At 44.7% G+C, this 24,231-nt stretch overlaps 2 protein-coding genes and 1 pseudogene across 2 annotated transcripts; 1 reads left to right on the forward strand and 2 right to left on the reverse strand.

Annotated features, from left to right (window-relative positions):
* Positions 1–922: 922 nt before the first annotated feature.
* LOC125522402 lies at positions 923–2,696 on the reverse strand. Its single transcript, XM_048687463.1, has 4 exons — positions 2,341–2,696; positions 2,063–2,256; positions 1,444–1,976; positions 923–1,044 (listed from the first exon to the last, which is right to left on the reverse strand). Exons 1-3 carry the CDS (start codon positions 2,666–2,668, stop codon positions 1,449–1,451), a joined length of 1,050 nt encoding a protein of 349 aa, XP_048543420.1. The 5' UTR covers positions 2,669–2,696; the 3' UTR covers positions 923–1,044; positions 1,444–1,448.
* A 745-nt stretch (positions 2,697–3,441) lies between these two features.
* LOC125518071 lies at positions 3,442–4,450 on the reverse strand (the record flags this gene model as incomplete). Its single annotated transcript, XM_048683023.1, has 1 exon — positions 3,442–4,450. A coding segment is annotated over one exon (939 nt), but the record flags the coding sequence as incomplete, so codon positions are not given.
* A 1,715-nt stretch (positions 4,451–6,165) lies between these two features.
* LOC125518072 lies at positions 6,166–23,593 on the forward strand (annotated as a pseudogene).
* The last annotated feature ends 638 nt before the right edge of the window (positions 23,594–24,231 follow it).

The following is a 24,231-nucleotide window of genomic DNA, read 5'->3' on the forward strand; positions in this document are numbered from 1 at the left end:
CGTCTTCGAAATCCGTATTTTCACCGGTTTGGCCGGAATGTTTGCGGTGCCCCTTAAATTTTTTACGGGTTAGGGTGGTTTACGGGTTCTATTCTGGTCTTTTTTTACCTAAAACTGTAAACTGACGGTTAGTTTGCAGTTTCATGTGTTTTGCGGTGACTGCTAGAGTTGCTCTAACAAAGTACAGACAAAGATAATGGCGAGCAGCTATCCCTTCCACCTTCTACTATTCCTGGGTCTCCTCCTGCTGGCTGTGGGCGACAAATCGAGCTCGCAGTCCACCTCCGGCGACCAAGCCACCCTCCTAGCTATCAAGAAAAGTGGGGAAACCCACGCCAGCTTGTGTCGTGGGACCCGGTTGCCGACGCCGATGGCCGACCACTGCAACTGGACTGGCGTGGTCTGCGGCCGCAGCGAACGCGTGGTGACGGGGATATCCTTGCTGAAGCTGAACATCGCCGGTAAGGTACCGGAGTCTCTGTGCGACTGTGTTTTGATTTTCGGTTTGCCATTTTTTTCGGCCCTGAACGAAATGGCTGAATTTCGGTCATTTCAAAAATTACGGCAAAATTTCGGACGAAATTATAAAATCAAAATTTGAATTTTCAGACAAAATTTGGCCGAAATTTGGCCGAAATTCGGCCGAAATTTGACCAAACATTCACAGAAATTTGAAATCAAGCTAAGCAAAAGCATAGCAGCCCAACAACCATCAGGAGTAATCATATGATGTTTAGCAAATTAGCTCTAGGGATTAAAATAAGAGCGTCAGTCCAATATGACCCTCACGCACATTAGTTCTAAACTTACAGTCCACAACCATCACATCATAGTTCAAAGTTTAAATACTTCAGTACAACCAACTCTAGGAATTTAAAGGATTTCACATAGAAACAGCTCCAAAAGACAACCATCAAATCATCACAACGAACAACAACTCCAAAAGAAATCCATGAAAGCATGGACGGGGAGGTCTTGTTCCATTGAAAAAGCTCCAGCTTCCATGCTCCAAGCCTCCAACTAGCATCATGCTCCAAGCTCCAGCTAGGTACCATTTAAAAGACAAATACAAGTGATAAGTAGCATTTAGAACAACACTACTACATCATAAGTAGCAACTAGAATAGCACTACTAAGAGATAAGTAGCAATTAGAACAGCACTAGTATGTGAGTGCTAGCAATTGGAACAGCACTAGTAGGTGATAAGTAGCAATTACAACAGCCATACAAGAAGATAAGTAGAAATTACAACAGTACTACACGATAATTGACAAGTAGCAATTAGAACATCAGTATTGATCATTACACAGTGAGCATACACATTAGAGCACCAGAATAAGAAAGCAATGTACATCAAGCTATTTAAAGATCAACCGCTTCAAACATATGCATCAAGCTAAGTAATCATCATGAAGAAGAAACACCGAAAAGAAGAGACTTACCAAATCTACGAGTAGAGGCTGTTGACTTCCTTGGTCTTCTTCCTAACAAGTCGTCCAGATCTACGAGTCTCCAAATTGCCAATGCTTGCTTGTGTCTCCTTTTCAACTTGTACTTGTGTCTCTTCTTCCACTTGCATTTGTGTTTCTTGCTGATCTTGTTGATCATCCTCATCATCCTCACTCACCCCATCATCATCCTCACTCTCATTATCAACATATTCATTCTCGTTGTCGTCATCCTCACTGTCAGTTTCGACATACTCATTCTCCTCATCATGATTCCTCTTTCTTTTCTTCTTATTAGCCTTTGTACCAACATAAGAATCCTTCCTGCTTGAGTTGAGGCGCCTTATTTTCTCAAAAACAGCACTGGCCGCATCGGCTCCATCCAAAATTGGATCCTCTTCATCCTCATTCAGCCACTCCATTATTGGATTTGTCTCATCGAACATTGTTGTATCTATCAGCAGTGCACTTGGATCAACCTCTTTATCTATATCTCTCTCTTTCTCTTGATCTTCTTCAGCTCGTATCTTCAAGGTTTGGATAGTAAACCAAGTAAATTATATGACATGCAAGGACAATACAAGGTACAAAGTAAATTTGAGTTGGTTTATACCTTTAGGTTGTAGCGGACAGAAACTAGCTTGTGGAGCTTGTCATATAAAAGGCGATTTCTTGGCTTTGTGTGCACCAAAGCAAAGGCGCTCCAGTTCCTCTCACACCCACTAGATGAGACACATTGTGAGCAAATTCTCATTGCGCACTTCTGCAATGCAGGAACATCCCCTCCAAATTGAAACCACCACTGGGCTGCAAGATATCACCAATGAAATTTTCAGAATTACACAAAACAAAAGGAAATGGAAATTCTAAAACCAAAAGACCACGACTTACTTGGCTCCATTCTCGCCGCAGCTTCTTGTGCTAATCTGGTCCCAAACCTTCCTTGGCACTCCCTAAACTTACTAACTTCATCAATGGCTGAAAGAGCACTCTTTGGATCTAATATCTTCGCTATCGCATCTGTTAGTGCAGTAGCATAATTTGTATGGTTGCAAAGGTTGAGGCTATAATGTGTATATGGATCAAGGACGGCAGCTGCAACCATAAACGTATCTTCTTCCATTGCATCTATCCTCTTGCACACCTTGCGCATGAAACTAAGGTACAACCTTGATGTAGGGCCTAGATGTGCTTCCATCCGTTGTATAGCGAGCATCATACTTTTTTTGAAGCTAGAAAGAGTGCATTGTTTCTGCGTATCAGCATACCTCATGGCCTTATAAAGTGGCCTTAACGAACCTAGTACCCACTCTAGTGCATTCCACCAAACATTACTAGACAAACATTCTTCAAAAAACACGTATCCAGGCTCATAGCTCCACTGACACTCCTTCCAATCCTGAGAAACCATCCACTCCCTAAATTTATCTTTCTTCAAATGGTAACTCTCAAGGAACATGAAGACAGTCCCAAACCGGGTGGCATTTGGTCTAATTAGTTCACCACCTATGTTCTTCTTCATGTTATCATGTAGATTATTGTGCTTATGCAAGAACCTACAGATTGTCTTGGCACTCTTGACTATCACATCAACCTCAGGAAACTTGGCTATATCTTTTAACATAAGATTGACGGTGTGAGCAGCACACGGTTGCCAAACAATATGAGAGTACTTTGGTTCTTCTATAAGGGTTTTGCAAGCTTTTTTATAATTGGACCCATTATCGGTTACGATTTGAACTATATGTTCATGGCCTATCTCTTCTACAACCTTCTCAATCTCTCTATAGATAAAGTCTGCAAAATTATGTAAGATGCATATACCTAGTTAGAAAAAATCAAGTATTTTAAGAACATAAAACAATTCTAGGACAGATCGAAGTATTCAAGAAGCATGTATTGTAAGAACATATGTAAAATGCATATATACCTACTTAGAACAAAGCATTAGGAACATAAAACAATTCTAGGACAGATCCAAGTATTCAAGAAAAGTATTGTAAGAACATATGTATATACCTAACTAGAACAAAGCAAATATTTTCATGAACATAAGACAATTCTAGGACAAACCCAAGTATTCAAGAAGAAAGTAAAACGCGAAGAAGAGGAGGAAGTAACCTGAATTCTGAGTCTGACCGGATGCATCAATAGTATTAAGGAAGAACATTCGTCTATTGCAATACACCATGAAGTTTATGAGACACATTCCTGTTGGACCAGTCCAAGAGTCACACATAAGAGTCACACCAAAGTTTTTCCAATCTTGTTTGAATTTTTGAAGAAACGAAGTTGCTTCATCATAGTTTGCATCCAAATATTTTCTATCAATCTCCTTCGCGGTTGGTATAGGAGTAGGTCCTAATTGTTGAGTGATCTTCAAAGCAGCTCGGAAGTATGGACAGTCAGCTTTACGTCCAGCAATATCATTGGCATGAAAAAACTTGGACCAAGCTAGGCCAAGTGCATCTCTCGAATTAGGATCCAAAGCACTACTGATCTTGGGCTGCATAGATACTTTGTTGCTGCATAATTGCTTGTCAAAATATGCGGTGATACTCTTTTTGCCAACATCAACTCGCACATCACCCACATTCCCCTTGCCAATCCTCCTATCAACTCTCCGGGAGACATTCGGGTCACGCAATGCCTCTCGAATATTCATCTGAATTTCTTCTTCTTCATCATCTATTATGTTAATCACCCTTCCTTGTTGATACAGCCCTTCCATAATATTTCTTTCAATTCTCAGCCTGCTATTTTGTTTCTCTCTTTTCTTCCTGTTCGATTCATCCCGGCACTCTCTCATTGCATCTCTCACATTTCTTGGCACATTTGGGCAGCTCCTCACGTTACCTACAATCCAACCAAGGTGCTCCTTGGCACGGGTTGCACCTCCACCTTTGTGCTTTAGGCCACAGTACATACAATGAAAACCCCCAGAATACGGCCATGTATGGTTCCAAGGATCATATAAGTTATTATCTTTAATTCCTGCATTGCAAAGTTACAAACAACATCACTTTAATTGAACCTAACAATATTCCATTTGCATCGTGTGAACAAGCAAAGCATAGTAATCTGGCAACATACCAAGCAAATACTCTAGAAATGTGCACCAATAAGATCAAGATATATGCCTTACTATATAGAAATATGAAAGAGAGATCCAAATACTCTAAACTGTGATCACATGGACAACGCAGTGTACTGTTATGTACAATTTACAAACAAATACCAAATAGTTTCATGGAAGTACTGAATTAAGTGAGATCTCTATGCCATCTTTTTTTATTTGAACCAAGTTAGAGCTCTATAAGAACCCCATGCAATCTCACAGCTCATATCATGTTAGTATGTTACCTTTTCAAGAGCTTTGGGAACCACTTGCACCTGCATCATGGTTGCCGCTGCCACTCCTATTTGCAGTTCCATCACCTGAAAATCAAGTGACAAAAGGACATTGGTCAGTTATGAAGAGTAGGTAACTAAGGAAGCAACCCTCGCTTACTTGGGTGTCCTCATATTAATAATAAACAAAAAACAGTACAGCCCAATGCTCTAGTTCAGATACCAAGGAATAAGTAATTTATATACAACTCGATGCTCTAGTTTGACAAACAGACAAGTCACAAACTATAATCTGTTCTTGAGAAAGATACAATGATGCTTACTTCTAGAACCACCACTTAATGGTACCACTGACCATTGAAATTAATCATCGGTCAACATCTACTTTTCTGTGCAAATAACTCAAGTGTGAAGTCTGATAGAAATTAGCACAAGAGGCAGCCTTTACAGGAAATCGACGGCATGGCGCAGCTCAAAAACATTAGAGCACAGAAGGCCTACCGTGCAAATAAGAAGTTCCAACAACATCATTAACATAATAATCCGATCAATAATATCATTAACATAACAATCCGATCGACAACACATTATTACGTACAATTGCATATTCTCAACAACACAGTTTACGGGGGAGTCACTCGCAACATCCATCATACATAACAACTCAAGTTCAGCAGCAATTCATGGGCAAGCGCAGCTGAACCCAAGGCCTGTTCGGGTAACACGCGCGGAAGGAAACATAACAGCAGCTAGTGCGGTGTGCTTCTGCCTCGGCCAGCAGCAATTTTATCCAAGTCAGTGGCTTCAAGGAGCAGTCCCCTTGTCCATGGAACAATTATATATTTTAGGATGTTCATAACAAAGTTTGTAACCAACTTTCTGTTGGACCAAAAGAAATATTACCAGATCTAGAGCATCCTTGGTGACTACAAGATGCATGTATAATTCAGATTAATAATGCCACTACTGTGTTCAACTCATCAAGACTCGATTTTTCTTACCCCGGTATGATATATGCATTTGCCAAGCCATTTACCAGGGACCTATCCTAAATCTAAAGCAGCACAAGTAGACACAGATTATAACCAAGAAACAAATCCACATCGATCTGAAATTGCTGAAGAACTGAAACAGCATACACGTACTTGGACGAGACAAATTGCTGAAGACTGAAACTGCATACACGTACTGAAACTGCATCAAGAACATATGTACCTTCCCAGTCAAGCGGACGCCCTCCATGCTGCTGCCGCTGCTCCGTGCTACTGCCTCCGTTGAACTGGTCGGCTTGCGCTCCATCAACTCCGTTGCCGCAGCCGCCAAGCACCATGCTGCAGTCTTGGAGAAGCAAAGGACAGGAAGTGGATGGGGGAGGCGAAGGAGATGTGGAGGACGGCCAAGAGAAGCGAGCGCTGGCCGGAGATGTGGAGGAGGGCAAGGAGAGGCCTGCGCGCGGCGGCGCCGCACACAGGAAGAGGGACAGGGAACGAGTGATTCTAGGGTTAGGCCGTTTGGGTTTCGTGGTTTTGTCTCAGCGGAAGCTAACTAGAAGGCTCTCGAAGCCTGGGCCGGGCAAAAAAAAATTCAAACTGGGCCGAATTATATTCGGCCGATAGGCCCATATATCGGGCCCTAGCGAGACGGCCGAAATTCGGCCGAAAATCATTTTTTTCGGCCGAAAATCAAAACGCAGCTAGCGAACCTCCAGCTGATCGCGGTGAATAATAATAACCTCACCGGCCAGATCCCAGCATTGGTGTGGCAACACAAAAAGCTCGAGTACGTGTACCTGTACAACAATGGACCCACCGGTGAACTGCCACGCAAAATCACGTCGGTGAATTTGATAGAGCTTGATGTGTCATCGAACCAGCTCACGGGACGGGAGAAGTACCGGAAGACTTCAGTGGCCTCAAGTACCTGAGCTTACTGTTTCTGTACATCAACGAGCTCACCGGCACCATTCCAGCAAGCATAGCGATGCTCCCCAATCTCAGGGACATCAGGCTATGGGCCAATAGCTCCTGTGCGACGTTTTTGATGTGAATTGGAAAGGAGTGCGACGTTGTTGAAATAAATGGTTGTGATGCGACACATTTGAGCGTGTAAATAGCCCAGGGCCACATGGGGTGTTAAATGTGGTTAAATTGGTCGTCAACCAAGCCCCCCCCCCATTTTTGTTAGGACATGTGGGTCCAACTTAATTGTTCCTCAAAACAGCTGACCGTGCCCTGCCGCCCGACCATGTTGGGCCCGCCACTCTGCCCCCCTTCTTCTCCGGTGGCGGCGGATCTTGCGTTCTCGGTGGCGGCGGCGGAGCCCTCGTTCTCAACGGCGGTGGAGCCTTCGTCCTCAGAAAATGGTGAGTGAATTCGAACCCTAGTCGCCCTCCCGTTCCTCTCTCGGGCCCGTAGATCTCAGCTTGTTTCCTCTTTTTTCGCTTGTTGAATCGATAGGTTGTGAGGGGAGCCCGTGGGCATACTGAGATGGAGCCGCCAGATTCAACTTCGAATAGGTAATGCGCCTCTCTCCGATCCAATTTTGCATGCAATTAGGGCATCGTCTGCTCTTTCTCAGGGGCTCACACCGTCCGCCACTGACAGAGGGGATGCTGCCGCTCGGACCTTCGAATCGACTGTCAATTTCTTTCCATCGAAGGCAAAATTAGTTGATGGTAGCATACAGAACATTGAGAGAGACACAATTGTTAAATGGGAGGTTGAGTCTACAGAGATTGATCCACATGTTCTACGGAACATGGGAGAGACGGCAGTGAAGAAATGGGTGGAAAAAATTGGGGAGAATATTGTTTGGGGTCCAGAGCAAGAAGTATCACTGTTGCGGTTTGATGATTGGAAAGGAGAGTATGTGAGAATAGAAGATGGTGAACAGATTGTTGAAGAAATCGGTCGGCAAAACGGCTGGACAAGCAAACGGGCTAATTTTTTTGCTGAATTCGTTGATCTGAACATTTTTTCGAAGGTTGGATATGTGCCATCACAATTGGCTGCGCAGATGGTAGATGATGATTGGGCTACACAGAGGCCATTGATTTCCATGTGTACTGAACTTACAGTAATAGCCGAAGAGGGACAGGTGACTGGAACTGAAACTGAAACTACAACAACTGTTGATTGGAATGTAGTTGAATTAGATGAGCCTACTGATTTGGTCATTGCACCAATGCCTGACATTGAGATGGCCAAACTTTTTGGCATTCCAGTCGATGACAGAGATAAGTAGGAGAGGGGCGAATCTAGTTTCCCTGATAATGCTAATGAAGAAGTAGATGGACAGTTGATGGAACAAGCTGCAAATGAAGTAGATGATGCATATGATGATGAGCTGGCGCATGTGTATGACAAAGAAAACCCTGTCATTGAAGTAGGCAAGTTGTTCCCAAGCATGAAGAAGTTTAGGATGTGTTTCAAGACTTATGCAGTGAAACATGAGTTTGATGCCAAGACTATTTGCACTGATAGAAAGAAGTTTTATGCGGGTGCAAAGGATTTGGTGGTAGTGTGAAGCCTTGCAAGTGGTACATATCTTCTAGACTGCAACCTAATGGAAGTACTATCAGGGTTAACCAAATCCCCAATCAACATACTTGTATTACAAGTTCACAGAGAGTATCAACCATGACATCACAACTTTCGGTTGTAGAAAAGATCACCCCAATTTTAGCCAAAACACCAAACACTACTGCCAAGAAACTCAAAGTAGACTTGGAAAAGATGTACCCCATTAAACTGAAATATACCACAGTGTGGAAGGAAAAACAAAGGGCAATGAAAAATTTATATGGTGATTGGGCAAATACATTTAGGATGCTTTACAACTTCAAAGCAGAGGTGGAATAGAGGTCACCTGCCAGTGTTGTGGAGATAGATACAGAGGTATCAACCGAAGGTGAAGTCAAGTTCTCCAAGTTTTTTATGGCTTTGAAGCCTTGCATTGATGGGTTCAAAGCAGGGTGCTGTCCATATTTGAGCATAGACTCATCATTTTTGACAGGCATGTGGAATGGTCAGTTGGCAGCATGCAATGCTCTAGATGGACAGAACTGGATGTTTCCTATTGCTGTTGGCTTGTTTCAGTCAGAAACAGAGGCTTCATGGACATGGTTCATGATCCAGTTGAAAAGATGCCTAGGGCCAGTGTCACCTTTGGCTATACACACAGATGCATGTAAGGGGCTTGAAAATTCAGTGAAAATTGTTTTCCCACATGCTGAGCAGAGGGAGTGCTTCGGTCATTTGTGGGTGAATTTGATCAAAAAAAATAGAGGAGAAGAATTTGGGCGCATGTGGCCAGCAGCAAGATTTTACACTAGAGAGATACAAAAATATCATCTTGATAAGATAATGGCAGCATGTGATGAGTTTGGTCCATGGCTGAACACCTACCATTCTTTGTTTTGTTACAGGTCAGCATTCAACACTGCCATCAAGTGTGACCACATCAACAACAATTTGGCAGAGTTTCAACAACAAGGTGAAGGAGTTAAAAGATTTGCCTATGCATGACATGGTTGACCAAATCAGGATCATGCTCATGCGGTTGTGGGAATTGAGAATAAGGATAGGTGATTGTCTGCAAGGTGACAAGCTTCCAGCAGTGGTACAACAGGTGGTCAATAGGACCAGATGTCTTTCACATTTGTTTGTTGAAAATTCTTCACCTTGGGGTGCTGAAGTTAGAGATAACAAAACTGGAAGGAGACATGTTGTTAACGCTGAATTGCATGATTGCACTTGCCTCGAGTGGCAACACACTGGTAAACCATGTGAGCATGTCATTCTTTTCTTAGCATCCCAACCGAAGATAAACATGCACCCATATTTGCATGAATATTATTTGGTAGCAAGATTCAAAGCTACATATGCTACTCCAATTCCAGCACTTACAGATCAGTCTCAGTGGCCTGAAGTGGACATTGAATTTTCCATGTGTCCTCCTTGACGAAAAGAAAGGCTGGCAGGCCTAAACAGAGTAGATTCAAGGCATGGTTTGAGAAAGGTGGCAGTAGTAAGAAGGGAAAGAAAGATGGAAAGTCAAAAAGGTAACAAAAACAGATGCAAGTTGTGCCAGGAACTTGGGCACACAGTGGGATCTGTCAAATGCCGTTACACTCCTGATAAGCCAAAGTATGTTCTTGTTTATTTGTCTGTGTTTTGATTTGGTCCTTTTTTCCAATTACTATATCTATAACATTTTCCCATTGGCCAGGAGGAAGCAAGCAAGTCAGCCCCTTGTTGTTGAACAGTGTTGGCCAACAAAAAAAGCAAGAGTCAATGGCAGTAGAAAGAAGAGAAGTGTGTCTGAGCCTGAGCAGCCTGAAGAAAATCCTGCTGCAGTCAACATTCAGACTAAAGAAACTGGTGTGGAGGTGCACACCGAAGAAACTGAATTTGCAGTCAACATTCAGACTGAAGAAACTGCTCTCGAGGTTGAAACTGAACCTGAGCGTGTCGAGGTTCAGACTGAAGAAACCCATGTTGAGGTACACACCGAAGAAACTGAAACTGCTGTCAACATTGAGACTGAAGACGCTGATCACGAGGGTGTTGGCGAGGTGTTGAAAAGACCAGTGAAGAAAACCAAGATGATCAGTGAACTTGTGTGTGTAGTAGAACCAAAAACAAGAAGTGTTCAGGCGAAGAAGGGCACACGACGTGGTAGGAAGAGGTAGAAACAGAGAACAGTTTGAAAACTTGGGGCATGTAATAATATTTGTAACTTGGTGCATACTGGTAGTCATTATGTATCCCCGTGTTTCTATTCGAACTTGTTTGTTGGTACCTTGTCTAAACCAGCCAAATAAAATTCAAATTTGGGCTCAAATTTGAATTAGAGATGGGGAATTGATGATTTAATGTTATCTAAAGTACCTCAACTGAAATATGTTTGCTTGCTGACCATTCCGAGCCCTTTTGGTAAGTTGAACTCATAGTCATGAAAAGTGTGTCTCAAATGACCTCCAAAGGTAGGGTTAACGGCCTCATATTTAAGCAAGTTTTTTGGCACCTTGTCTAAACCAGCCAAATAATTTTTCTACACATCTATTCTACCTATATAGTGTAAATCTAAAGTCTCGCTATTTATTGAATTAATTTTCTATTATTTTCTTTTCTTTTTGAAAAAACAAGGCTTAATAGAAAATTATATATAAACAAGTTTAAAACATGAAAATGAGAAAAGTAAGTTAAGATCTTTCTTAGTCAATCCAAAATGAAGTTTTGGTAAGGTTTTCACACTTTTAATTTTCAAAACCCCACCTACTCTCGGGTGCCCACTACTCTCTCCCTTGAACTCCATACTACATTGTTCGAGGAATGACAATTTTGTGAAGGATTTTTCGTAAAAATGTATGTAAACCATATTTATATTTTTTTTCTCGTTACTATATGACATAATAAGACTATGTGCGCAAGTTTTATATATTTTTGATTTTTTTGAATTAGTTATGCTCAACCCTAATCAGTCAAAACCCCTCAGAACCTCTCAAAATCCCTCAAAAACCCTCTCAAAAGACCTCAAAACCCCGCACACTACCGGGTCATCGATCGTTGTGCGTGGACGTTTGAGATCAGGCGCTAGGGTTAGCTACAGTGTGCATCGATCCGCATGAGACGCACTGATTGGTTGAATCAGTGTGCATCGATCCGCATGAGACACACTGATTGGTTGAATCGGTGGGGTTTGGATCAGCCTCTCTCATTGGGGCATCATGATCGTTCATCTGAATCCAACGGCAAGAGTTGACGCGGTGCATGGACCAAGCCTACACAGTGCCCTTTCCATCGTTGCATGTGTGCCCGTGCCTACCTGCAGCATGCATGCCCACCCGCAGAACTGCGCCCGTGCGTTGCATGCATGCCCTCGACGTAGCCCTGCTCCGCCACCCCTATTGACGCAGTAAGTTGTCGCATGCCTACCATTAGAACCGATGTAGCGTCGCATCAAAGCATGCACCCGGCCACAATGCAGCAGCCCGATGAAGACAACCAAAAAGCCAACGCTACATGGCATGCTGTACATGGCATGCTCCTCTTTGAGGACACAATACTGGCATGGGGTATCGATGTGGGTATCGATGCAGTTCAAACAGCGTGCTGCCCTTTACAAGATGGGCAAATGAAGGCTTCCATTATTGTCACGTCTCCCATCGATCGAACGTTGCCCTCTAGCCAGGCCCTAGCAAGATGGGCAAATTAATGGGCTGCGGCATGAATGCACGGGCGGCACACACAGAGAACCTGGGGCAGGCGTGTCCTCTTGACCCACGATGGCACAGACGCGTGCGTGAGCCCGTCCCCCTTGACCCGCGACCGGTGGCACAGAAGGATCGCAGCCCGTTTCCCACGCTCGTGTACACATTTTCATGGGGCGCCACCAAACACCGCCCGCCCATTAATTCTACGGGGTGAAACCACGTCGCACTTGGGCTATTTAAGCCGGGCACTATCGTCCTTCCTCTCCCTCCTCATCCACACCCCATCCTCTGCCTCCTCTGCCCTCCTTCTTCCTTCTTCTCCATCAAACCCGATCGAGCCCTCGAGCCACCCCACCACCATGCAGTACAACGCCCCCACCTACCGCTTCCCCCCAACCGTGCCGGAAAGGCTCTACCCGGCCGGAGTGTATGTAGAGAGAACCCTTAGGGTTTGGGTGATCTCGAGGTGGAGGGGCGCAAGGGAGTTAACGGAGTTCTTCCTTGCGGCCGGCTTCCGCCACCTCCCTCGCGGCTCTCCTCGGATGTACCATCTTGAGGAGGTCAACCACAACAGCGTTGTGGTTGCACTAGTAGAAAAGGGTCAAATGTCAAGCACATTAGTGCCGGTTTGCTTTTGAGCCGGCACTAATGTGTTCATTAGTGCCGGTTCCAACGGCTAGCCAGCCGCTCTCATTAGTACCGGGTCGTGGCCAACCTTTAGCACCAGTTCGTGCCACGGACCGGTACTAAAGTGAGTGGTGGCTGGATGTTATCAGTCCGGGGCCCCTCCAGCACCTTTAGTACCGGTTCGTGGCACGAACCGGTGCTAAAGGTTGTCCTACATAAACCCTTCATCCACCCGCGCTCGCTCTGTTCTTCCCCTTTCCCCTCTCCTCTCTGTTCTCCCCCTCTTCCTCTCGAGCTCATCACACATTTTGCCCAAAATTTGTCAAGATTTGAAGGCCCCCATCCATTCAAATGATCACAAAGGTTAGCAAATTTGTCCTTTCATCTCTCATTGCTAGATTACCTCTTGCAATGCTTTGTATAGTGATTAATTTATGAGTTAGTAATTTGGGAGGAAATATATGTGCTAGTATTTAATTTATATGCAATTTGAGGTCAAAAATAACACTTAGTTTGCATATGTAGGTGTGGTTTACTTAGTGCCTTCTAAATCTCCGTCATAACCACAGTCGATCGCCCGCACTGTTCCATCGCCGGCAGCACCTTGTGGTGAGCCTCTTGTTCATGAATGTTTTACATTACCAAATTGATGTTTGTGTGATTTGGATATATAGTTACTCGTATAATTATCTTACCCATACGTTGTTTGTTATACATAGTGCCATGGTTTTGATATCCGTCCCCGTCGGCCCTCGTCCTTGTTATGATTCGGATGTGGTATATTCTCTTTTAAAACTAGTTGTTGCATTTCGTGTTTATGACAAATTATGGCCATCAAGTTAACATAGATATTTTTGTCTAGGAGGTTTGTGAACCGGAAATTCCAACCGACCCTATTGTCGAGAGGTTAAATTTAGTTGAAAGAGAAAACGAGTATTTGAAAGAAAAATTGAAAAGAATTGAGGGGGAGAAGATGGAATTGGAGTTGCATATTGCCGATGTCGTCGATGATCACAAGATCAAGATGGAGAAAATGCGCTCGAAGATTAGAAAGATTAGAAAATATGCCATTGATAGTGAGGCTTGGTATCGTTATGCTGTTGGATCTATTGTTACCTTAGTTGCGATCTTGATCGCATTTGTTGTTGCATTTAAATGCTTTAGTTAGAGAGTTATATGTTTGTTGCATTTAAGTCTTGTATGAACTTTATTGACCCGAGCATCCAGTTAAATGATGAAGATTTTCCATGGCTACGGCGCAAAGGGACACACACGAAGTAAAAGTTTCACACCCAAAGATCTGGGACGTGATCGGCTTCACTATCATCACTTTCTTATGTGTTTCACACCCAGGAGGGAATCTTTGTAATAGTTAGGGTAGTTATGTGTTTTGGCATTTGAAATGCGAAGAAATTTTATGTGCAAACAAATTCTTTCATGCATTTACTGATTTTTTTCAGCTAAATGACCCTGGCATTTCAAATGAACTCAGAAAATGTTGAAAGTTGGCATGGTATCATAATTTCACCCACATAGCATGTGCAAAAGAGTAGATAGGGTTACCGCAAAAACTGGATGCACTTCGTGTACAAAATTGACAATCTCTTTCGAAGTATCAAGGTTTCGGATGAAAACTCATCCGTTACAAAGGCATTTCATTTTTTAAATAACTTAAGCATTACCAAATTGAATATAATGATAAAACACACTAATATTAAGCATAAGAAAAAAGAATCACTCAAAAATCTATTTTCAAAATTAAGTTATTCACAAACTAGTGATTCACACAAACTTCAAATAATTCAAAACCTAAACTACTCAAATTTCTAAACTACCGGCACTAATAGAAAGTTTGTAATTTTTTGTACCTAAAGCAAAAATATTCACAAAGAAACTCTAAATACAACAAAAAAACAACTCAAAATAAATAAAACAAAAAAATAAGAAAATAAAAAAGCCCGCCTACTGCGCCACAGCGGCGTGCATAAGACTAGAAACCCAACCTGTAGTTGGGCCAGGATGCAGGCCCGCAAGCCCAGTAGGCCCACAGGCAGAGTAGGAGAGGTAGGCCCAGAAGGCCTGCTATTGAGAGGAGCTCAATGCAGTGCCCGCGCCGTGGCTTATAAACAGGTCCTGGCGCTCCTCAACTAGCGAGGTGGGACTAAACTTCTGCGCCCCTCGCCTGGCAGCGCACACCCTTTAGTACCGGGTCGTGGCTCCAACCGGTACTAAAGGGGGGTCTTTAGTACCGGTTGGTGCCACCACTCGGTACTAAAGGTGGGCGCTTCCCACCGCTTGGCATGGCCAAAACAGACCTTTAGTATCGGTTGGTGGCTCCAACCGGTACTAAAGGGGTGTTCTATATAAGAAAACCCTTCAAAAAAATTCGTCAGTTTCGTTCTCCCTCTGCTTCTTCTCCTCTGCCCCGTCGCCGCCGCCCCTCGTCGCCGCCCCCGTCGCTGTCGCCGCCGCCCCCGTCGTCGTCCCCGTCGCCTCGCCGTCGCCGTCGCCGTCCGCGTCCCCGTCCCCATCGTCCCCGTCGCCACGCCCCACCCCGGCCTCCCGTCGTCCCCGCCCGGCCTGTCCCCGTCCCCGTCGTCGCCGCCCCGTCCCCATCGCCGTCGTCACCGCCCGTCTCCGTCCCCGTCGCCGCCCCCCGTCGCCGTGCCTCGCCGGTGAGCTCCTGTGCCCCGGCCGCCATGTCCACACACACACACACACATTGTTATAGAAATGTTAGCAATTTTTCTATTTTTAGTTATAGAAATATTAGAAATATTAGTTATATAGAAATGTTAGTTATATAGAAATGTTATAAATTTTTCTGTTTTTTAGTTATAGAAATATTTCTAGAAATGTTAGCAATTTTTCTATTTTTTAGTTATAGAAATATTAGAAATGTTAGTTATATATATATATAAATGTTAGAAATTTTAGAGTTAGTTTTAGCTAGATGAATTAGATTAATGTCAAATTGTTAGAATTTGCATATAGAATTTTAGTTATCACAATCCAATCACATTTAAAAAATGTTACTTTTTGCAGGCATATAGTATTTGTTCTCGACGATGCCCGGCCCGCATCCTCGCCGTCGACCCGTTCGCCCCAACGTCCGACTGACCCATGTCCGGGACTAGGCTCCACCGGGCTGGCACTGGGAGGTGCTACCTGGAGGGGCGCGCCGCTTGGTGAGGAACCCAGCCTCGGGTCCCGTCGTCGACCCTGATCTCCTTTGGTGGCGTTCGCGTGGGCCACATTCGGTGCAGAGGGAGCCGGCCCCGCCGGAGGTGGTGCGTCATCGTGTCAGGGAGGAGGACGAGCACGTCCATCGCTACATGGCTGCTATGGACGTCAGGTTCTCCAATACCTGCCAGGTTCTTTGGGCAGATGACCAGAGATATGATCCTGTGATGGTTCCTTCTCTTTGGGTGTCCACCGCTCGTGCCCCAGGAACCGCGAGTGGCCTAGATTCTTCTGTAGTATTCGATCTTTATTAGCTACCTAGCCAGTGATGTATTCGATATATAATATTCGAGACGATGTATTCGAGATTATATATATTATTCGAGACGATGTACTCGAGATTATATATCATTCGAGACGATGCATATATATTATGTACTATATGATTCAGTTTTTCCTTATTGATTGCATCCATGCATTGTAATTTGAATACTAAATTGTTTTATATTTCTTCTGTATTAGTTAAGTAAAAGCTATGGCAGACAATACCGGCAGAGAGAGAGAGGAGGAATTGTTCGAGATCATACACAGCCCTCGCAGGCTAGATGATCTGAATGAAACAGATGACGGCTCCCAATATCTGAACAATACCGGGGAGGGTGATGATAACATATTCGATCTCGACGACCGAGCTGATGAAGTCATGAACTATGATTATGATTATGATGACGCAGACAATGTTTATGATGACACAGACAATGTTGATCTTGAAATAACAAAGACTACCGGCGAGGTATATTTATATAAGCAGGCATCTGGTGATCATCACATGTTTTTTTTATTTGAAGATATATATATTAACGAATCGATCTTTCTTCTTTCAGCCCTCCAGATCGAGCAAATCTGCTTCTACAGACAGCAGGACAAAGCGAGGCCCGGGCAAAAAGTTGAAGGAGGGTGTAAAGTACAACATCGACTCTATCAAAGCTAATGGCGAACCCCTCACGCCTAAGAACATTGCGAACAAGTGGACTCGTCAGTGCGGAGTTCTTGTGGAGGACCAACTCCCGATCTCCATTCAAGAATGGAAAGAGCCAAAAACTAAACGTCCAGATGATACTTGGGTCGACGACAGAGCAAAACAAAATCTTTGGGAATCTCTGATGGAACATTTCACCCTACCAGATTATTTCACTGATGCAGATGTGCAGAAAGTCAAGGACGCTGCTCTTAAGAAGATGGCAATTGCATTCAACACCCACAAGAAAACTGTATGGGCAACTACCTCGTTGCAAAAAAGAAGACTCCGGAATTCAAGGGAACACTGGAGAAGCAAAAAGAACACTGGCCCGCTTTCGTGAAATTCAAGGAATCAGAATTATCTAAGGAACGGTCGATAAAAAACAAGGCCAATGCCACAAAAAAGACGCAGTTCCATAGGTTGGGGCCAGGTGGCTACGCGGTGGCAATGCCTAAGTGGGATAAGTCTGAGCAAGAGATGGAGGACGCAGGGGTCACTCCGGTTACTAGGAGCTGGCCCCCCAGGTGCAGAACTTGGTTCTATGCGCATGGGGGGCGTTGGACCCGAAGACAGGCCTGGTTTCGAAGAAGGCAAGTCTAAAAGGAGCCGAACAAAAGTTACTTGACGCAATAGAAGATGCTCGAAAGGGGGTGTTCACGCCCAACAGAGAGAAGGACGAGCTTACGCACGCCCTGGGAAATCCTGAACACCTGGGAAGAACACGAGGCAAGGGCGTTATTCCCTGGTATGAAGGCTTTTCGGAATGGAATGACGACTACATGACCTGTGCAAGAAATAAGATGGAGGAGGAGAAGAAGAGGAAGCTGGAGGAGGAGCAGAGGAAGCAGGACGCAGAACGCCTTCAAGGCCTAGAAGCAAGGCACGCGGACTTGGCACTCAAATTCCAGCAGCAGCAGCAGCAGATCGACTCACTTAGCCAGGAAAGGGGGTCTCAGCAGCGGTAGCAGCAAGCGGATGATCGTCCAGCATTGGATAGCACCGCCCCATCCATGCCGAGAAGCAGCATTGGTTCCGCCCCGGGTGACACACTGTTGGATACATACCCTATGGATGACATCATAGAGAACACAAACTGTGAGCTACACTTCAAAATGAAGAACATATCCCTGAAGGTGGTGGACGTCGTTGCTTTTACAGTTACCCCCGAAGCAACCTTCCATTGCACCCCGATTCCAGCGGGCTATGCTCGTGTCGTGATTGATGAGGTGGTGGACCCATATTCGGGGTTACAGCTTGACATTCCTGGAGGTGACGACGAGCACACACTGGAAGAGGCCATACATCGTATCATCCTATGGAGAAAGGATTGCATCGTCTTTCGAAGTCCACCGACACCACGTCTGCCGACTCCTCCTCAGAGTCCGCCACCGAGTCAGCAGACTCCCGCTCCTGCAAGTCCATGAACGCGTGAGCCGACTCCTCCTTGAAGTCCGTCACCGTGTCAGCAGACTCCCGCTCCTCCAAGTCCACGAACGCGTGAGCAGACTCCTGCTTCAAGTCCGGCACAGCGTCAGGCCACTCCTCCCGTTTTAAGTCCGACACCGTGTCAGGCCACACCTCCTTCTTCAAGTCCGGCACAGTGTCAGGCCACTCCTCCTGCTCCAACTCAGCCACGTCAGCCGTCTCCGCCACCTCAGCAATCGCAGAAGAGACACGCCGCAGCTATGGTGTGTAGCGGTGCGAGTCGAGGTAGTACAGGAAGTACATGCGGAGACAAGCGATGTAAATATGGTTCAAGCCTCGCTCCTCTTCCTCAGAGGCCTTACGACATGACCGAGGAGCAAAACACAGCCATAGTGAGGGCCGAAGTGGACTCCCATTTTGGACCGAAACCGGCACCGCCGCCAAGGGTGAAAGTGCCTGAGGAAGTTATGGACCACTTTATTCATATGGTAAGAAAACCAGCTCCCAAGCCTGTTGACTCAGACTATGAGAACCAAATCAGGAAGGCACATCGAGCACGACTACAGAAAGAAGCGAGCTCGAGCTCGAGCCAACAAGCAGCTGTCAAAAAATGCGGGAAAACCGTTCCCCAGCTGGGAGAACAGGCGGCGCAATAGATCCCCCCGCTTGTTGTGCCAAAAACACATGAGAGTACGCGCACCCAATATTATTGTGGGCAAACCGTTTACGTTCCCGAGGTGGGCGATGTGGTAATAACCGAGGAGCATATAATGTAGGCTGAAACGCTCAAGATCACTATTGGACAACTGCTCGATATCGAGCCCATGTCTCCGCTTAGAGAGGAGGAAATAAAAGGGAAATATGTCCGGGGCCAACCTTTGGTCGAGCCAGACGAGGTCAAGAACCTCCCAACCAGAATGTATGAATTGCATGATTGGTACATGAAAATTACCAAGATTTCCAATCGAGAGTCCCTCATGGTGCAAGTCAGGAAGATCATTACTTCAATAAGAAAGCTCTGTCCGTTGAGTATTCAGAACTATTTCAGTTATTCAATCAAGATGCACTCGACAAATCTATCGTCAGTTGCTATTGTCTGTAAGTGATTTCTTTCTGTAATTTAAGTCTCAAGCTAGCTCTAGTGCTCATTGATTGATCATTAATTACCTGTAATTATATATCCTCACTATATATTCTTTTCTGTGGTATTATGCAGGATGAAGATGTATGAAATGAAAAAAGATGGACGCTATGGCATTGGGTTCAATGACCCAAATACCATTAATGAATACACATGGAAATTTGAATACTGTAGACAAGATGTAGAGAAAAACGTGCTAGAGTTCTTGAAGCGCCTCAATAGCAATGAAGATATACTACTTCCTTACAACTTCGAGTGAGTCACACGTCTTGTACTACAAATTCTGTTTTTGCTTTCTAGCTAGATGTTAATAAGTGTATAGGGTTTAGGGTTATAGTTGATTAGTGTTATGCACATGCCCGCTTAATTTATACATGCAAATGTATGCGCATGCAGGTATCGCTGGATCTTGTTAGACATTAAAGTTGACGAAGGAAAAGTTGAAGTACTGGACTCACTACTTAAAAAAGATAGTGACTACAGCATCGTGAAAAGGATAGTCGACAGGTAATTTCAATCATTATTAACTATATCGTCTCGGCCTATTTAGTTCATCATTTCCTGATATGAACTATTTTTAATAACCCCTTTATTAATTTTCTCTGCCGGCGGGCAGGGCTTGGGCAAAGTACATCAAGGTGACTCCAGGAAAATGGCGACAAAAACTAATTTGGTATCGACCCAAGGTAAGTAATTAAGTAGTACTAGCTAGCTAGCTACCATCGCTTTAATTATTGTTTCAATACCATTAATTAATTAACATGCTTGATTAATTATTATCTGATTAAATTTTATTCTCGTAAAGGCCCTGAAGCAGACGCCGGGGACTGAAGTGTGTGCATACTACGTTTGCGAGAACATTCGCATGATAGCGTCCGAAAGGAGCAGATCTGATAGACAGGACTGGGTACGTTTGCCAGAATACTATTCACAAATCTTACATGATTGTCGATATCTAGTCACACAACTAATGCACATGCATATTGATCTCCTTCTTAACAGTTCAAAGAGGTGCGGGACCAGCTCCTACCAACAGAGCGCATACGAGCACTTCAAGAGGAAATAACGGGATTTTTGCTCGACCAGGTCATAGATCCCAAAGGAGAATACTATTACCCGCTACCGCCCCCATGAACCACTTGTCATCGTGCTCCGAAGGCACCAAGGCAACATGTAGGACAAATTGTATATATATACATGTGTATGTGTGAATAATTAATGGTGGTTGTGAAACATTAGATTATATATATATATATATGATCGGTTCTACGAGAAAATCTATTTATATATATGCATAACGTGTACAACATGTAGTATCGTAAAATACCAGCAAACAAAAAAGAATTAAATGAAAAACACAAAATTAATGGAAAAATAAAAATTAAAACCAAAACCCCCCCAAACATTTAGTACCGGTTTGTGCTACCAACCGGTACAAATGGTCTACCAGCACACGGGCCTGGCTCGTGTCACGTGGTGGCACATTAGCGCCGGTTCATGCCGAACCGGTAGTAAAGGGGGGGGGCTTTAGTCTCCACTCTTTAGTGCCGGTTGCAGAACCGGCACTAAAGGCCCTTACGAACCAGCGCTAAAGCCCGGTTCTGCACTAGTGTTGGGCTCCTCGCCACGTTCACTAACCCTTTCGATGCTTTCCATCTCCTCGGGCGAGCGTATTGGGTTGGTTGTGAGTTCATAGCTTTCACCACCTACAATATCTTCACCGACTTCAACGGCATCTTCCCCAACAATGGCGTTATGCACACGCTCCCGTACCCCATCAACAACGGGGAGGAGTGAAGGGCGGCGCCCGGAGGAGCGAGGTGGCCCCGGAGGAGGAGGAGAAGAAGAACCCGCGTTTGGTGCCCACCGATCTATCTAGCTTGCTATAGATCTATCGTATTAGTTTTTTTAAGTTGTAATCGTTCTGCTACTATTATTAAGTTTTATTAGTACTTTAAGTTGTAAGGCTATCATGGAGTTGTAAGGCTATCGTGGAACTATGGGTTGCAATTGTTATGCTTCTATATAATCGTTATGCTACTATATATATTGTGTGTTTCGTGCTATTATTTGTTCATTTCTATGGGTTGTTCTTGCTTATTATTCGTGTATTGCTATGGGTTGCTACGGGCCCGGGTTGCTACACCCCAATCACCACACACACCATCTTGAAAATATTGTCCAAACCATGGACATGCAACTAGGAGCCCCATGCAAACCCACTATGGACATGCAACTAGGAAATGCAAACTAATTTACTTCGGGCACTTCATGCAAGCATGCAACTCATTTAGTTCATGGAACCGTAGACATGCATAAAAAAAATTAACATTTAGTTTTAGTGCATCAAAAAATGATCCATCACAAAATTTAGTGCAAGAAAAAGTCCAAAGTAAAAACAAGTAACATTTTATTGGGCCCCATTTTATTTGCCGAAGTTAGAGGTGGGCTGGTGCCCCTACGCAGGTGGGCTGGTCTGGAGCATGGTTATTTTCTCAGGGCCCATTTTCTCACGGCCCAACATCTATTCGGCAGTCCAGTTTTGTTTTTTACTAAAAACTGAATTTGGGTGTGTACTCTGTTAACTGAAGAACAAAAACAGAGGAAACAGAGCATGAAAACTGAATAGGGCCCCTGAGAATATCATTGAAATAATTCAAGCAAGTTTTGCTTCACACAAATTCAAATTCATCTAACAAATGATCTATGTCTATCTCAAACTACTGGGCACCCCTGAAACTAGCTGACACACTAACTGAAACTCTAACAAATTCTAGCTATTGATGAACATCAAGTAAAATAAACCCATAGCAATGACACAACCATAAAATGCTCCAGCCATCATATTTGCTTGCTGCTTCAAATCGATCAGATGCTTTAGTTGCTTGCCAATTTTCTTTAATTCACACTTCAGTTGCACTGTGCATCATCGGATCGCTCTGTCCGCCAAATTGGGGGCTTGTTCCACGGCAAGCCGCCCCCCAAAATTGAGCTCTTGGGTTCGGGTTGATCCCTTCAATTTCAACCTTTCAACATAGTCATCGAGCCACTCAAAATGCCCACATTTCTTCAAAACCTGAAAAACAGAGGGCCGGCGGCGAATGAATCCTAGATCCACCACCCTAATTCGAGGAAAAAAGAAAGAAATCGGGAGAAATTAGACCGTAGGATTGGTCAAGAACACAGATCTAACCTGCCCCGGCTGTGGCTTGCTCAAGCATTTCACAAACTCGCGCCCACGGTTGCCATTTTCTTCACTCACACAAGTCAAATGCTTCAGAGGCTCCATGCGCGGGCAATTGGGGCATCTTGTCAACGGCAGTGGACCGTACTGCGTCCATGATTGGCGGGAGGCCGAAGTCGAGCTAGACATCACTCGCCGGCGGCGCGCTTTGTTGCCGGAGCAGAGGAAGAAGAAGGTGGGAAAGGAAAGGGGCAGGGCAGGGGGGGGGGGGGGCTGGCTCGGGCTCGTGGCTGGCTTGGGTCGGGGCACGTTGATGAGCACGGGCATGCTTGCGTGGATATGTTGTGGGTCCCACCCGCATGCGAGTAACTGCTAGGCCCCGCGTGTCATAACTCGAACCGCTAACCCCTCGTGTTTTTCATTTCATGGTTAAACAGAGCCATGTGGCATTGGAGCTATTGTTTTCTTCTAAAACGTCGCATCACAATCATTCATTCCAACAACATCGCACTCCTTCTAATTCGCATGAAAAACGTGGTACAGGAGCTATTGGCCCTCAGGCTATATGAAAACAAGCTCTGTGGTGAACTGCCGGTGAAGCTATGGTCGTTATCAAAGCTCAACAACTTCAATATAACAATGGTTTCACCGGGGCTTTACCAACCAAGATACCCGAGAAGATCCAGTGGCTTGATGTGGGGAACAACAAGTTCTCCGGCTACCTACCAACATCGGCAACCGGGCTGCGGGTGTTCAGGACGGCAAACAACCTGCTCTCCGGCGAGCTACCGGCCGACATGAGCAAGTTTGCCAACCTTACACGTTTGGTGTTGTCCGGCAACCAACTAACTGGTGTCATACCATGATGCCAACATCAGTCAATTTGTTGCAGAAGCTCAGCACTCTCAACTTGTGCACGATAGGATTTGAAGTTCTTGAGGTGTAAGTTGTAACCAAACCGTTGAAGTGTAAAACAGATTTGGTGTGTCGTGTCAAGCTAGGAAACCTGGTTAGCAGAATCGCGTCCTGTTGGGTCAAACGGTGGGCGTGTTGGCCCTTCCTGGGTTACGGCCTCGAACCTGACTTGTGGCCCAGAACACAAATCATTGAGATCGCCCGACCGCTGCGTGGGCCTGCGCTGTTTTATCCCTCTGCAGTTCTTCTTCTTCTTCTTCTTCTTCTTCTTCTTCTTCCTTCCACAACCTGTCCAAGTTCAGGAATCGGAAATGAAAGATGAGACGCCATCTCTATCGTGTAGAGACGTTTGAGATGCCATGGCCTGCGCGTGGCTGGACGAAAAATCGGTGCCGCGCGTGTAGCTTGGGTCAAAAAATGAAAGGTGTTTGTTCAAATGGCTCAACGCATAGCCAGCTTGCTAAAATATCATCTGGCAACGGTTGAATTCAAGTCTTGAATATTGTTCAGCAAAGATTATCATCATACTGCTGGGTGTTTTTGTATGGACACCGACTGCAGTGGTACTTTTCAGTCCTAATGTCACTGTTGCTGTCACTTGCTGTTCTTTCCGGGTAGATTCGTGGCTACAAAAATGCCAGCTTCATCACGGAAATAACTTGTGGTTCTGGGAGCAAGTTGGGCTAATATCAACATCAGCAGTCACAAGAAAATTTCCA

This window comes from Triticum urartu, chromosome 7 (assembly GCF_003073215.2).
Source record: "Triticum urartu cultivar G1812 chromosome 7, Tu2.1, whole genome shotgun sequence".
NCBI lineage: Eukaryota > Viridiplantae > Streptophyta > Magnoliopsida > Poales > Poaceae > Triticum > Triticum urartu.